General features: G+C 43.2%; 1 protein-coding gene across 7 annotated transcripts in view; it reads left to right on the forward strand.

Annotated features, from left to right (window-relative positions):
- NFATC1 (nuclear factor of activated T cells 1) overlaps positions 1–15719 on the forward strand; it is a 111143-nt gene that overhangs the window by 56037 nt on the left and 39387 nt on the right. For 6 of the 7 annotated variants that reach the window (XM_041714231.2, XM_041714232.2, XM_041714233.2 and 3 more), the window contains 2 exons: positions 8845–8900; positions 10140–10272. In XM_041714231.2, the coding sequence (XP_041570165.1) occupies positions 8845–8900; positions 10140–10272 (189 nt within the window). Of the gene's footprint in view, positions 1–8844; positions 8901–10139; positions 10273–12883; positions 14301–15719 lie in introns of those variants that run through there. The other variant, XM_041714235.2, reaches the window with a different exon arrangement.

A 15719-nucleotide genomic window follows, 5' to 3' on the forward strand; every position in this document is an offset into this window, starting at 1 on the left:
CAAGTCTCATCCAGGGTGTTGCTCTCACAGTGAAGAATGAGATCAATCAATCACAGATACTTACTGTGGACAACAAAGAAATAAGGAATAACCACATGGTCTCAAAAGTCACTTGTCAGTGTAATCCTGTAAATTTTTTATTATTATAGAAAATGTGGCTGAATGCTTCAAGTTTGTTCTTTCATGTCTTCCAGACTAAGTGACTTCAAGCAGCTGTATCTGTGCAATCAAAGCTTTGTCTCTGAACTTTTACAACTAGCACAAAATTTCAAATAGATTTTACTGTTACTGTTCCAGTAGGACTGTCTGTCCAAACACACAGGAATTCACAGCTCTTACAAGAAATCTGACAGTCTAATGAAGCTATCGGTGCCTAAAGACAGTGGAGGAAAGAAGTATGGTGGGTTGACCTTGTCTGGCTGCCAGGTGCCCACCAAGCAACTCTCTCGTTCCCCTTTCTCGACAGGACAGGGGGAGAAAATAAGATGAAAAATCTCCTGGGTCAAGGTAAAGACAGGGAGATTGCATATCAGTTACTGTCACAGGCAAAACAGGCTCTACCTGGGGGAAGTAATTTATTGTCAATTAAAACCAGAGTAGGATAGTGAAAAACAAAGGTAAAACTGAAAACCACCTTTACCCCTGCCTCCTTTCCCAAGCTCAACTTCTCTCCTTCATTCTTGACTTCTGTTTCCTGTCCCTGAATGGCACAGAGGGTCAGGGAATGGAGGCTTTGGTCAGTCCATGATAGCTCCTCTTTACCATTGCTTCCTTCTCATACTTTCCTCTTGCCCCAGTGTGGGATCCTCCCATGGCAGCAAGTCCTTCATGTACTGTTTCAGCATGAGCCTTCTGCACAAGGTTCAGTCCTTCAGAACAGCCTGCTTCAGCGTGGGTGCCCCGCAGCCATCATTCCTGTGAGAAAACCTGCTTCTGCCTGGGCTCCCCTTCATGGTCTGCAGCTCCTGCTGGGAGCGTGGGCTCTGACTGGCTGCATGTGGATCTCTGCTCTGGTGTGGTTGTCTCCATGGGCTGCAGGGGCACAGCTGCCTCACCATGATCTTCCCCACAGGCTGCAGGGGAATCTCTGTTCTGCTGCACCTCCTCCCTCTCCTTCACTGCTGGGGGTGGGGGGCCTGCAAGGGTGTTCCTCTCACTTGTTCTCACTCCTCTCTCAGAGCTGCTGCAGTTTTTTTTCCCCTTCGTATGTATGTTGGCAGAGAGGTTTCACCAGCTTTGCTGATGTGCTCAGGTTTGGCAGCTCAGGGTCCATCCTGGATCCATCAGGCACTGGTTCTGTCACACATGGGGACAGCTTCTGCAATCTTCCTCACACCTGCAGCACAGCCACTAGCCAGACCTTGCTAAGTAAAACAATACAAGGGGATGCCTTCAAAGTACTCCATTTGTTGGGAGAATGCCTACTTCCTTTGGAAAATGACAACTTGTCTCTTGTTGCTTTCCTGACATCATTAAGAATTGGTTCATATCTCAGATGGGTAGCATAGGAAATGTGGAGAGAGCTGAGGGAAGAGGAGCACATTCCTTTTAGGTCTGTTAAAGAAGTAAGATTGCACCTTCAATGTGGAAGAAAATACAATGACATTTAAGAGAGGAATAGAGAGATAAATTGTTTCCAAAGTGTGCCTTGTTGCTGGGATGCTGATGTCAAGGCAGAAAATCAAAGGATAGCAGGACGGACCTCCAAGATTGAGCCTGACCTTCTTGGACAAGGGAAACAAGAAAAGGGGGGGGGACAATGAGATGGAAAAAAAAAGTAAAAATGCTGTTCAAAAGTATCTGCCAAAAAGTCACAAGGAGATGCCATAATGGGAAGCTTCTGAAGTTGAGAAAAAAGTTGCAGTCATACAGTTGAAGTGTTTATGTCTAAAAAAGAAATGAAGAGGAATTTAAAAGCATTTGGATCAAATTTACATCTTAAGATGAGAAATAACTAGAAGTAGCTATAGTACAGGTGGTGGTGTTGGCATCCAGCACAGAAGTAGAGGAAAATAATTGTTCATGGAAGAAAAATTTTGAACTTGATTTAAACTGGCTGTGAGGTTTGTTACTCCCAAAATCTTAGAAAATATGAGACAGATTAGACTGGAGAAGATGGACCAGGAATATTTTTCTCAGTTTCAGCTGCAGAGTCACAGGTTCAGCCTACTATAGTTTCCCAGAGGAAAGTAAAATTGTGAAGACAAGGAGATGACATGAATGTAATCAAAACCAGAGTGAAGTGTTGTCATGACTGCTGGTGGGTGGCAGTTCTGGGTGTGTTTTGCTTGACCTGCCTGCCCTAGAGAGATTTTTCAGGGATGTCAAGCTGCAGTTTTACTTGGAAGTTGTGTGTCTTAGACCTGGAATTACTTAGTTATTAAATAAAACCCTCAGACCAATGATAATTTGAATAGGGGGAGGTGCCAGAGAGCACAAATTGCACAAGAAGCTTCCACTCTGCTGAAAATAGTATCTGGCAGGTCTTTCCAATGGTTTTGGCTCAAAACGAACCTGATCTGTCAGTTGTCAGTACTGTGCCTCCTTTCAATTACCTGGACTAAAATTACAGTTCATTTGCAAACACTGGAACTCAGAATAATTACGTCTGTTAGACATACTGTGGTAAAAGGCAGCTAAAAAGGCCTCACCATTTAGGCAAAGTGAGTCCCTCAGCTTTTGGCTTGCCCAGATGAGCAACCAGGGAAGCGTGTGCCTGGCACTGACTCCAAAGATCCATTTTGTACTGGATTTTTACACCTGCTCGCTGCATGACATTGTTAATTCAAGGTAAAGAAGAGAGAAAAACTAACTCAAGAGTTATTGCTGGCAAACAGACCAAAGTCTACATGGCACTCAGCTCAATACTGAAAAAATGCATAACTGAAGACATGGACAAAATACATATGCTGCAAAAATGCTTATGAGAAGACACCAACAAATACAGCACCTTTGATGTGGAAATAATAATAAGTCAGTTATGCCTGAGCCAGGCTGTGCATGGATGGAAGCATGCCACAAGGCATGCCAGGGATGGGGATCAAAGCTGTGGGGAAGTCTCTGTAGCAGCACAGTAGGCTGTGAGGAGGGCAGAAGAACATCTGGGGGACTTCCTGGCATGGAAGAGGGAAATAAAGTAGGTGAAAATCAGACCACATGTGTGGTGTCATAGCAAAAGTGGTGTAAGAGCAAAGAGTAGAGATGAGGGTGGTTTGAGAGGCAATCAGGGCAATATGCTGGGCAGTAGGCAGGCTATGGCACCAGGAGCTGCACCAGGAGGTAGAGCTGCTCTGAAGTTGGCTCTGGGTCTAGGAAACATCTTGCTGCTCACAGGCCCCTAAGAGGCTGAAATCTCAGGAGAGCAAAGTGCCACTGAGGAAATCAAAAGAAAGGTCCTAGCCACTTACAGTTCAGATACTTGCTTTCTCCTAGCGCACACTGTATTTCTGAATGTTTCATTGCTCTCTTGCCCCATCTTCCCTGTACATCCCATGTCAAACTGCTTGACTGGTGTTGGTTCCTCCTTAGTGCCTGATCCTTGTAAATGTCTTTAAGATATACACCAGTGTATCAGGATAGGTATAGAATCCCACCCACTTGGTGGGAACCCCTTCCCTTGATGGTGTCCACCTGGGGAAACATTGTTTGCAGCAAGACAGCTGTGGGACCAGCTGAGAAAACTGCCCTGACTTCTTGTGGTATCCTCAAATCCAAAAGGCTGCTGCCCCTGCAGAATCTGGCTGCTGTACACCCATGCCAGCCCATAAGTGCCAGCTGGTGAGATGGTGCCAGTGGGTCATGCCCAGGACTGCCCTGGAGATTGCTGTCCTCCAAGTGACAGAGCTTCCTCCTCACCTTTTTCATTACCAGTCCAACTTGCCCTTCCCCTGGAAACTGATGTCATCTCTGCAGAGAACTGGATAACTCTTAAATCCAAATGATGAGACTGCAATTGTCTTCATCCTCTTCTTTGCACAAAAACCTATCCATTCCTTCTGAACATCTTCACAGATCAGTTGTTGCAGTGTCATGAGAGCACTCACCAGGGGAGAAGGGTAGCAGTGCAAGTAGAAAGCTTTCAAATTCTTCATTCCGCGGGGATTTAAATATGCATTGTTAGGGCCAAATAGGAGGGCAGACAGCCTTTGCAGAGCACCTCAAAGTGACACTGCATTGCATCCGTTCCCTGCCTGTTGTGGACATGTTAAAGTAATCTGGGCTGTAACACAGGAATTATTGTTCAGGGTAATCTCACAACACATTAATCAAGTAGTGGGTTCCTTTGGGAGGGTAGGGCTTGTTTCACCATTTTACTTGGAATATATTAATTTAAATACAGATTTACAGTGCAGCCAGTGCCGTGAAACTGTGTTGAAGCACAGACTGGAAGAATATAAAATGTACCCTGTACAGGCAGGGAAATCCTAGATAATGTCTTTTCTTCTCATATCTCAAGTGAACACAGGTCCACTAAAGAATATAGACTGTTTTAATCTCCTGTAGTAAAGTGGAATCACTTAAATATATCTGAACGTTCCCATTATGCCCATTTCATAGAGGCAAGATTTAAGTGGTTGCCAGATGTTATACCCTCCTGAGTTTCCAAGCTTAGGGTTTTTTGCATTTGTATATTTTTCCCCCTTTCTGCAATCCATCATTTTGGAAAGTTATTCTGGTGGTTTGATTGTTTTGAGCTTGCAAACTCCTCACACTATGCTAGCAGTACCCTGAGATACAAAGGTAAATCCAGCCCTAGAAACCCCGGGGGATCTCTCTGGATGGGCAATGATGAGGGGGAGATGCTACAAAAATATCTTTGGAAAGTTTTACAGCTCTTTGTGGTGCTCTTCCATGAGGAAAATTTGTATGCCATGGTCTGCAAGGCTCTATGGGTGAATAACTGAATCTGCTAGATTTACACAACTATTTTTTAGCCCTGCTTCTGTGTTAAAACAGACCATTACAGTGCCTTTTTATGTGGAAATATTGTAGCTGGGTGTGGTGGGGAAGCCACTTAGTGACTCATACTGCAGGGAATTCCCTGATGAATTAGAGTATTTTTACTTCTGGACTAGTGCGCAGTTTCCTTCAACGCTGGAGCAGTGGCAGATAAGAGCAGGCTGCAAAGGCCCATTCACCGTTAGGCTACCCCAATGTTAAAACAGGGTGTTTATGCCTTGCAGAGCTAAAAATCCACCCCCATAACATGTAAGTTCACAGCATTTTTGTCATTAGCAATCCCAGGTGCTTCAGTTTCACAGCGATGAAGAAAACAAGGCAGAAGCAGATAGTGGCGAAGTACACACGGAGCAGGGATGGCTATAAATAACAGGGATGGGTCTGTAAATGTCAGGCTTCCTGACCAACCTGGTGTCTTCATCTGGCAGTAGTGCTGGTGGCCACCTGTCAGCACAGCCTCCAGCCTGTGCAGAACGGTTGGGAGCAGCTTCACCTTCCCCCAGCACTGCCACTGTCTCTTTGGAGGAGGAGGGATTTGAGGATCATTCATCCAGCCCGTGCGTGGTTCCCCCTTGAATCCTTGTCTCTGTCGGGCTGCTGCGGGCAGTGAGGGAGCAGGGCACTCCACCGGGGACTCTGCATGGATGCCGTTCTGTGCATGGATGTTTTGGGTTTATTTCCATTTGGTAAAAAAGCCCTCACAAAACAAAAGACAGCAGCATAATACCTTGACCCAACTTTTTAGCTATATAAAGAACTGTCTTTCTCTTCAAAATATTGCACTATAACTCTTAAAAACGCCAAAACAAAGCCAGGCATTTGGTTTGGAGAAGACTCTTCTTATTACTTCGTAAAAGTAAATAGTGAAATGAAAGGGAATGAAATAAGACCTTTGGAAAAGCCGTTTTCTCTCTTTTCCTTCGTGCCTCCTCCTCCCCTTCCTCTCCTGACTCCGTTTCCCCCCCCACCCCCGCCCCGTCCCTGTATAACAACTGCCCATTTGGGTACGGTAATCCCAGAGAGCAAACTTTAACGGGAATGCCTGAAATGTGTCTGCTTCAGCTTTGTGTTATGTCTGTAATTTGAATTATTTGCATTTTGGAAAGGTATAAATTGCTCTGGTGTACTTGGGTTGGCTGGCGGCCAGGAGGGAGTTGCCTCGGGCCCAGACCAGGCGCGTTGCTGCAGATGTGGCAGGCGTACAATGGAAACTTTTGTGGGCGAGCAGCCCTCACTCCTCCAGCACACGCTGACAGGAGGCGGCATCCCGCCTGCTTGCCAGGCTCCCCGGCGGATGGGCACTGGGGCAAAACCATTTTCTCTGGCATAGGTGGACTATCTTGAGGCTTAGGGTTCCCACAAACCATTCCAAAGCCATTATTCCTTTTTTTTCATTTTTTTCTTTTTTTTTAATTTCAGCTGAACTGTTTAAACCTGCAAAACATGTTTACTGTAAAAGGTTGACGTAGTGGTCTAAGGTTTCCCTCCTGGAGCTGGTCCCAGTCCGTGGGTGTTGAGATTTCCCTCTTGGTTCACCAGACGTAATATGAGGAATTGTCTTTCTTTCTTTTTCTTTTTTTTTTTTTTTTGGTCTCTTGCTTCATAACAACTTTTGCTCCCTGTGTTTTTGTTAAATGAAATGTCACTAGCTGTTAATGAGTTGTCTATTCCCTACTTCTTCCTTCTCTTCCCTCTCCCCTCAGTTGCCGATGGTCTGGACGGTCCCAAGGGAATTTCTTGGCGCAAAACCCGTATTGTTCTTGCTAGCTTCCAAAGACAAGCCACGGCTCCAGATTTTTATTTTTCTAATAGTTTCGTTTACAACATCTAAAATATTTCTGAACAAACTCCTTTTGTCATCATGAAAATTTCAAAAATGCATAAAGGCAGTACTGCATAAAATAATTGAAAGAATAGCTGGAGATGGAGTCATTTTGAATTTTTCTGAAGTATCGGCAGGAAATAAAAACCAGAAACCTGAATCAGATCATTCGTCTTGCAAAGCACAAATTAAACATAGCAAAAAACCTGAACTTCTGGTAATCCATTTTCAAAGGCAAATTGAACACATGTTAACTACTGGTCTGGATGTCTGTAGATTTAAAAAAAAAAAAAAATCCCAGCAAACCCCTTCCAAAGCAGAAGTTCCTACACTTTCACAAAATGTGTGATAGTAGCATTGTGTTGCTTTTATAGCTGATTGAATTAATTAGGGGCAGGGAGAGAGTGCTACAGAGGCTGGAGATAAAGGAGGCTGCTCCCAGACAGAGGATGTGTCCTGGCCTGCTGAATTTTGGTCAGGGTTTTCTACTGACAGCCAAGGGGAAGCATCTGTTGGATAAATTGTGAAGTGATAACCAGTCCTCCCAAGAAGCCTACTTCAATTCTGGCACTCTCCAAAGGCATCGTTAAGGAGTCTCAAGCACAGTCTGGCTACTCCTTCTTTCCCTGCAGCTGAGCATGGTAGTGCCAATTAAAGGGATTCCTCTTCCAGCATCACAAGTGAAAATGTAGGAAGAAACTGTGGGGAGATCTGCTAATTGTTTTCTTATGGAAAGACCTGCCAAATCCACTGTGGTATTTGTGCTGCAGCCTTCATGTTGTGCTTCTTTCCATACATTAAAAAGAAAGGGGTTTTGGACATTAAAACAATTGCCAGGGATAGTCCTTCAGCAGCATTCCTTTCACAGTAGGACAGCTGTACACAAAAATATTATTTACAGACATTTGTAATAAATCAGGCAGTTCTAAATGCGTCACCTCCATCCTGGCCATGAAAGCAAAGAGAAAAGAAAAAGTGCATTCACTCTTTTACCTTTCAGAGGGCTGTTTTTCTAAGGCAGGCCCATGTCCATGTGATGAAGTTCAAAATAACTAATATTTGCATTTGCATGTCCCAGTGCTGCAATAAATGTACAAAAGAGGTGACATAAAGGCTCCATTTCCCCTTCATTTCAGTAACATCTGACAGTGGTGGGACTCATGAAGCTGCATGTGTCTCTACTGCCCAGCAGTCTGCTTATGGCCTTTCATTTGTGTTTTTCTAGGCCTGCAGAATGGAAACCTTATATTCTGTATTATTTTTCTCATTTATTTCCTATTGAGGACTGAATATGCAAGGAAATAAAAGCCCATCTTGTTTTCCAGTGATTTTTGTATCAGAAATATGCAGGGAAAATGACTGGACAAAGCCAGTTCCTCCCAAAAGACATGTTCACAGAAAATGTTACAGTTGTGCCTTAAATCTATGTGTGCTTGAAAACAGAAATTTGGTCAATTTGGGGGACCCCACACACCACTAAAAGCAGCTCCAGAAGTGGGACCACTTTGTAGCTGAACAAAACCAGCTTCAAAATGATGTCTAAAGCTGTGTTTCCCAGCCTATGGCCTCGCCTTTTGACCCAAGTAGCACAATTATGACCAGCCAGACTAGGAGTATATTAAAATCAAATCCTGCATGTCTGAGTAGTTTCCTTAATACTAACTTACTTTTTGTATTGTTTAATATTAGTTGAATATTACTTACAGCTAGGTAGTGTTCAAAAGGCATCATAAGTAGCAGTATTGTTGTCTGAAAATTCAGTGAATTGAGATGTAGAACAGTTGCATATTTTGTCCAGGCTAGTGGCAGAGCAAACTCCCAGTGGCTCTCCCCCATCACGGTATCATGCACTCTGGATTGTGGTTCTTCCCTTCAGAAGAGCTGAAGGGGCTTCTGTCACAGGTTACCCAGATGGTCTCTTAGTTGGGATATGCCTTGTGAGAGCTCTTTTTCATATATGCAGGTGCCCCTTCAAAGAGATTGTTTTTGTGGAAATTGTTCCTTTCTTGGCTTGGGAAAGGAAAAAAGGAAAGAACTAGATATCTTTTTCTTTTGTCTTTTAGATGGTCACCATGTGTGGGAAATGGAAGCCAAAACCGACAAAGAAATGTGCAAGCCAGTAAGTCTGCCTTAAATATTTTAACATCAAGATGAAAAATATATATTGCCTTCTCCAGCACTGTTGCTAAAGAGGGATTTCCAAGGCTTTGGCACTGAAACACAACAAGTACTTAGGCCTCCCCTCCTGGAAATCTTTGTTTAATGTGAGCATGGGGTAAAAAGCCGTCGCTGGAAACTATCCCAAAAGGAGAAGAGACCATTTGGAAAATACTTTTTCATTGTCCAGGATGGGCCAGTTCCATCTGCTCATCTTTTGTCTTGCTGGGTCAGTTCTTTCCTCTGCTCCCAAAGCAATTTCTGATCATTTTCCTTGGCTTTCCTCTATCTTCAGCAGGAGAAACATGAGTCCCCTCACAGGAGATCAGCTCCACATTGGAGAAGTGCGGTTCCCTCAGCCATGACTCTAAGTGGGAAGTACGTCCACTATTCCACATTTGCAGGAATATGCAATACTTGCAAACCTGCAGGCAAACAAAAATTTAGAGATCTTGGCTGAATTCAGGCCAAATGCTAAGAAGAGAATTCCCTGTTACTCCTTCAAAAAGTGCCAAGGGAGATTTTGATGGTCATAGCAGATTCACTGTGCATATGTGTAAGCTGATGCCCTAGAAGCTAAGTAATTCCTTAGCCCTATGCTGGAGCATTTGGTTTCTGACAGTGGAAGATCATCTACACATTCTCCAGCCCTTTTTCATGTTGCTGGATGTTCTTGCAACAGTGAATCTCCCATCCACAGAAGCTACCATGCTTAAAACTCCCTGAATTATTATATAAAAATATATTTCACTGTGGAAAATGGAAATATTTGAGTAATGCTGTCTTAATGCCTTTCAAAGGAAATATTGTTAGGTTCAGATATATCAGGGATGACCTGCCAACCGAGCTGTTGTGCTTTCTCCTGCTGAGTTAGAGACCACAATTTGATTGTGGTCCCAGATTCTTGACAGAGGCAGGCTGGATAGAGCCTTGTCCATATGCAGTATCGTATTTGTTGTCCAAAGGAAAGACGTGAGGGCTAGTGATTTTGTAAAGATCTGAGCCATGCTAAAATAATTTCCCTACTTCTAGAATCCTTGGCAAGGACACTGGGGTTGGTGGGAAGCCATCCTTGCCCACAAAGCCCACCAGTTTCCCTACAGAAAGTGTTTCTCTTCATTCTTGGGGTTAACTTTTCTATACTATTGTACAGCTAGACTGCCTTAGTTGTGCCTTGACTTTCTGATTTGTTGCTTTGCAGAATTCATTGGTGGTTGAGATACCACCTTTCCGCAATCAGAGAATTACCAGCCCTGTTCAGGTCAACTTCTATGTCTGCAATGGGAAAAGAAAGAGAAGCCAGTACCAGCTGTTCACCTATCTTCCTGCTAATGGTAACAAAACAAATTCCTTATCTCTGCTAGTAAAAGTGAGAGATAATGACAATACATGGTTCTAATAATTCTTTAGTAATTCAAATATTTTGGAAGTATACATGGTATTATGAGAGTGAGAATGAATCCAGGAGAGCTGCTTTTGTCTCTGCTGCCCACACAAGAGACCACCTCTGCAGATTATTTCCATTTGCATTGGTGGAAGAGACCAATGTTTCAAGGCCTGTTGAAACAAGGGCTTCTGCTTTTGGGAGCTGAAGAGCCACAGCACGAACTCAGATGTTTGTGAAGGCACTGAGATCTCTGCTAAGCTGCTGTCAACCCTCAGTCTGTCTTTCTAATCCCAGAGGGTAAATTTCATTCAAATAACATTTCTAAATTCACACCACAATATTTTTAGCATGCTGGGCTCTGAGCTGGAGGTGGTGTGTGGATTCCCCTTGCAGTCATCTCGCACCTTGCTGCCTTGCACAGGGTGAAAATTGAGATGGACAATGTGGGTAGAGATCGGAGTGCTCCATGTAAAAAGCTTAATGGATGGGAAATGTTCAGAAACGTGTGACAATTGGTTGGGGTTTTTTTGAGCTTATATTGGTAGCTGTGAAGTGACAATAAAGCCACTCATGCACTCATGATAATTGAATTCCAAGCAGGCTTGTATGAAGTTTTAATAGCTAGTAAATTTAGATTTTTTAAAAATTATTGTTTGAAATGGCTTTTTTTACCAAGAACACTCTTTGGGGGGAAATAGGAAAAGAAGAGTCGTTGTTTTGTTGTTGTTGTTTGGGAAGCAAGAGGAATTAGAAAAAATTATTAAGCTATGCTTTCTTGTAGACTTTCCAAGCAAAAATAATTCTTCTCTGGGAAATACCAACAAAGCAATATTCAAGTCATGTCACATGACTTGAAGAGACGTGCTAACTTTTTGTAGGTGAAATCCCATAAAGTACACATTTGGAATTTCACCCAGATAGCATGTGTGCACTTTTATGGGGTCTTAAATTAAGAGTACAAGAAACCTGACATAGCAACGGGGTGCTTATTGCATGTGTTCTATGCAGCTATGCCTCACTGAATCAGCCTACTTATGCAAACTTCATTCCCAGTGGGGATGTCTGTACATTTAAAGACTGTTCATCTCCTAAATTGGAAAGAAAAAGAGTTGTTATTCTCTTCCACAACACTTTTCAGCAACTAAAATTTGCTGTAGAGGCAATCAGGTGTTGCCTTGTCACCCAAGTCACCCTCGTAAATATTTCAGATTCAGGCCTCTTCTTAGCTGCTCTTTATTAAGCAGCCTCTTCCCTCCAGCCTTTACATAGGCCTTTTTTTACCATTGTATTCTAAACCCTGGGAATAGTGTGCACTTCTGCAGAGTTGGTTTATGCTTTCACTATTCTGTGTTTGGAACATTTGATGTGAAGAGATGGGTATACATACCTAATAACAGCAGACTTAGTGACAACAGGGAACCAGCCTAGGCTTTATTCTGCAAAGACACTTTTAATTATGGTAATTGTTGAAAACATTAGGAATCTTGTTTAGTCTGCTGTACCAATTTAAATTCAAGTGAAATGTTTTCATTTCAGCGTGAGGAAACCTGAAAGAAAAAATGTAACACCAGGGTAGGGTAAAAGCAGGTATTCCTAGTAAATACTCTTTCCATTCCTATTTGGTTGTCCATTCACATTCTCTTAATACATATGTATATGTGCATGTAGGTAGCTGAAAAACATGTTGCGTTCTTTGCTGCCTCTCCCATAACAGTGGTAAAAGTGAATGTGCTTCTGCAATCATCAGAATTAATAGTATAGTATGTTTTTATTATGCTTATGTTGTAATGCCTGTGTTACTGCTGTAAGGTTTTGCCTTTCTATGTCTGGTATTTTTTTTCCATCATGCCTTTCAAAGGTAGATACAATTACCTCCACTATGTATTTAGAAACCATGAACAGTGATTGAATCAGTCATTCATGCTGCTGTATTTCTAGGAGTCATTTTAGACTTCATTTGATTTCAGTCACAACATTCTTTTACTGTTTCAAGACATTGTAGAAGAGCAAAGTTTAGCTTATACAGAAAAAATTACCTGACTCAAGAACCACTGGGCAGTCGGTGTACAAAAACATAGATGAGATAAGCATGATTTTGGCCCAGGTAACACTTTGTTGTTTAAATAAATTCCACAAACAGGGAAGGTGTAGGGCTTTGACAAGCAATTGTCAGAGTGATCATGAAGTGTAAGATGTGGTTTTGCACAAATGAGACAGTATTCTGTAAGCTGCTTCTTCTTCTGTGCTTTAGGACTAATCAAATGCTGCATTTCAGTGCCTACTGTAGTTTTGTAGGTATTTCTGTGTGAGAGAGCTTTTAAAAGCTTCATGATGCACATCAGACATATATTTTACAGCTCAACTGGACTGTGCCAGAGCAAAATACCAAATGTGGACGAAAGCCTAAATATTGTGTAAACCCCTGGCTGTGCTCCTGGGGTGGGTGTGGGCACACACTGACCAGTGGGAGAGCCATGGGCTCACTGTGCACCTCCTACCCCCCACCGCAGGGCAGTAGGGGGTTTTTCCTGTAGCTCCTATTTCTCCTCATTCCCTAGGGGAAAACAGCCAGTGGATCCAGGGACAGATGACCTCAGTCATCCCACCTCCCATGGATGGTCCTATAGCATCTCCATGGAGTACAGCTCTGTGACATGCAGCCAGAACAAGCTGCCATCTCCAGCAGCGTTATTTTGCCACCACAGGACTTCTCCCGTGCTGCGGAGATGTGGCAGGATCGTACCTTCTCTCTGTTAGCTCAAGTGTTTGGCAGAGCAGGGACTTACTTGGTGAAGATGAGTTTCGGCTTCAGAAATAAAAAAAACTACTGTAAAAATGTAAATCTTACTGCTCTGTAAATTTAGAGTTTAAATAACACAGCAAAACAGAAAGTAGATGCTGCACAAAAGGAGCCAAGGTCTTGAAAATGGGCTTGCTTAAGTCTTTGGCTTGGGATACACTGAAAACTGAAGTAATCATAATCCATTTTTAACTGAAATTTTGATTTAATGTTCTGCTAAATTTGAGCAACTCCTGAATCCTGTATTAGCTTACATTGTACAGAAATTACTGTAATATCATTTTTTTAGTATTACTTCAATGATATGCATCACTGAGCAATTGCATATCAGTTTTGTCCTGGAGCCTGCAGGCTGTAGGCTCTTGAGACTCCTCCACAGACATGCCTGCCACAGAAATATAAGTAGTTTCCATACCATTCTGGCACAGGTGAATTCCTGGAGCTCATATGGTAAGTACTGATACATTTTGTATTGCCACAACCCATCAGAATTTGAGGAGGAAGACTCTGGGCCAGACACTGCAGTCAGGAGTCTGAGCAGAGCACAAAGAGCAGACTCTTGGACATTCAGCTTTTAAAGTGCCCCACTACTGTGTGGCTCCATGCAGGGGGCTCTGCAGCTCTGTTACGTGCAGCAGAACATTTTGTAAAACCACATTTCAGGGTTAAACTAACCCGGAGAGTCTGAACAAGAACACAGGCATGTATGCTGTGGTTCCAAATCCTGTGTTTTCATCTAAGAAAGCTGAAGGAGTTCTCCTGCTCAGAAGACTTTAAACAATGAATGATAAGGATTAGATTTCTGCCTGTTTAGATTTCTTTTAAGTAGGTGCAAAAAAATAGAGGAAATGTTTTCAAGAACTTGTTTTAGCAGATAGGAGTGGGTGCTCTCTATGTTTTCTGTTATCCAACAAGTATTGATATCAAGAATGTTGAACACAGGGAAGTTTTTCTTTGAATTTAGTGATATTTGACTAACCGAAGACAGGCTAGTTTGTCCAGGAAATATTCAATAAAAAAGAGAAAGGAAAGTTGTTTTTCCTCTACTGGAATGAAAAATACGCTTTTGCAAAGAGTTGATGATAAAGTATTTCCAGTTTCTGTTTCTGTCAGGCTTCTTAATTTGTCAAAGCATTATTAAAAGCTCATTTAATTGCTTCTGGTATTTATTAAAATGGTGTTGATACTCTGGGTAACTTTTACTTTGAGATGCATTTCACTACCCACAGGGCCAGATTTCCAACTGCACAGCCTTCACTCACAGATATACCCTTTTCTGCAGTTCCTTTGCCTTCCTGCAGTCATCTGCACAAGTCTCCAAGATGTTGAACTCCTGTAAAAACCTGGCCACAGTGACTTGGTGGGATGGAAGTCCTTTGAATCTGTGGGTGTGCTGAGAGCCTGCCTGTGGTGACTAGATGTTCCTCAGTAGTGTGGTTTTCAGTCCTGTGGCAGAGAAGTGAAGCTCTTAACATGGTAGAATAGAATTGTAGGATATCTCAAGTTGGAAGAGACCCATAAGGATTATTAAGTCCAACTCCCCACTCCTTGCAGGACCACCCCTTGCTGTATATCTGAAAAGGGTGAGTGCTGCCCAGGGCACATTGTTGTCAGCATTGTCCTGACTTACTGCCTCTGCTCTAAAATTATCCCCTGCCCACCATACAGCTGGGCACAACAACACTTTTCTCATGGCTGCATTGAGTAGCCGTGCCTCTGTTCCACCTTAGCCCTTCCACCCACACCTCACTCCCTAAGTTAAAAGATGACATCAGCCCCTTTAGCAGAAATGAGGATGCAAAGTGTTGCAACTGATGTGGCACAGCATGTGGCTTGTGCTGATTGTCTCCTGACACCTCTAACCTCTTAGTATTTGTTGAATTTTCCTGCTTGAGGTCAGCAAAAATATTAGCCTAGTCCTTTATGCAAAAAAATGGTGATTTGGGGGCTGCTGGGGGAGCAGGGCCAATGCAAGGCCTGTGCTGTGCAGGGGCCGTAACCAGTGGCTGGTGGTGGACAGCCTCAGCAGCGCTTCAGCAAGGGGATGGAATGTGGCTGAGTCAGGCCTGGAGCCTTGGACCTGCTGGAGGTGTTTTCATCCCCAGGAGCATCTGGACTGCTGCAAAGCCAGCACATAGCAGGACAGGGCAACAGAAGGGATGGGGTGAATAGGTGGCCCAAGGGACTTTCATTTCAGGTGAAAAGAGGGATCACAGTTACTCGTTTTTTACACTATACACTGATACAGTTTATTTTGTTTCGGCTACTCAGTGGCTGACCGTTACTTTTGACATTTAGCAGAGTAACTAAAAGCAGGTGAGTTTTTGTCAGAGTCCTGTTCTCATTTGTGACAATCACAAGTTCATCATCACTGGGTGTATCAGCCCCTCCACTCCCATCCAGGAGCCATGGGAGGTCTGTGGAGGAGCAGAGCAGGTGCGTGTTGCACTCACCAGCATTACACCCTCAGGTGCTGGGTACCCACTGGAGCTGCCCATGCTTTGTGCATTGCCCACACTTCATCCAGATGACATCCATTTTTAGCAGTCAGACAGAGCCCTGCCAGCTGCATCTGACCTGCAGACAGTCTGTCT

Source organism: Taeniopygia guttata, chromosome 2, assembly GCF_048771995.1.
Source record: "Taeniopygia guttata chromosome 2, bTaeGut7.mat, whole genome shotgun sequence".
Lineage (NCBI taxonomy): Eukaryota > Metazoa > Chordata > Aves > Passeriformes > Estrildidae > Taeniopygia > Taeniopygia guttata.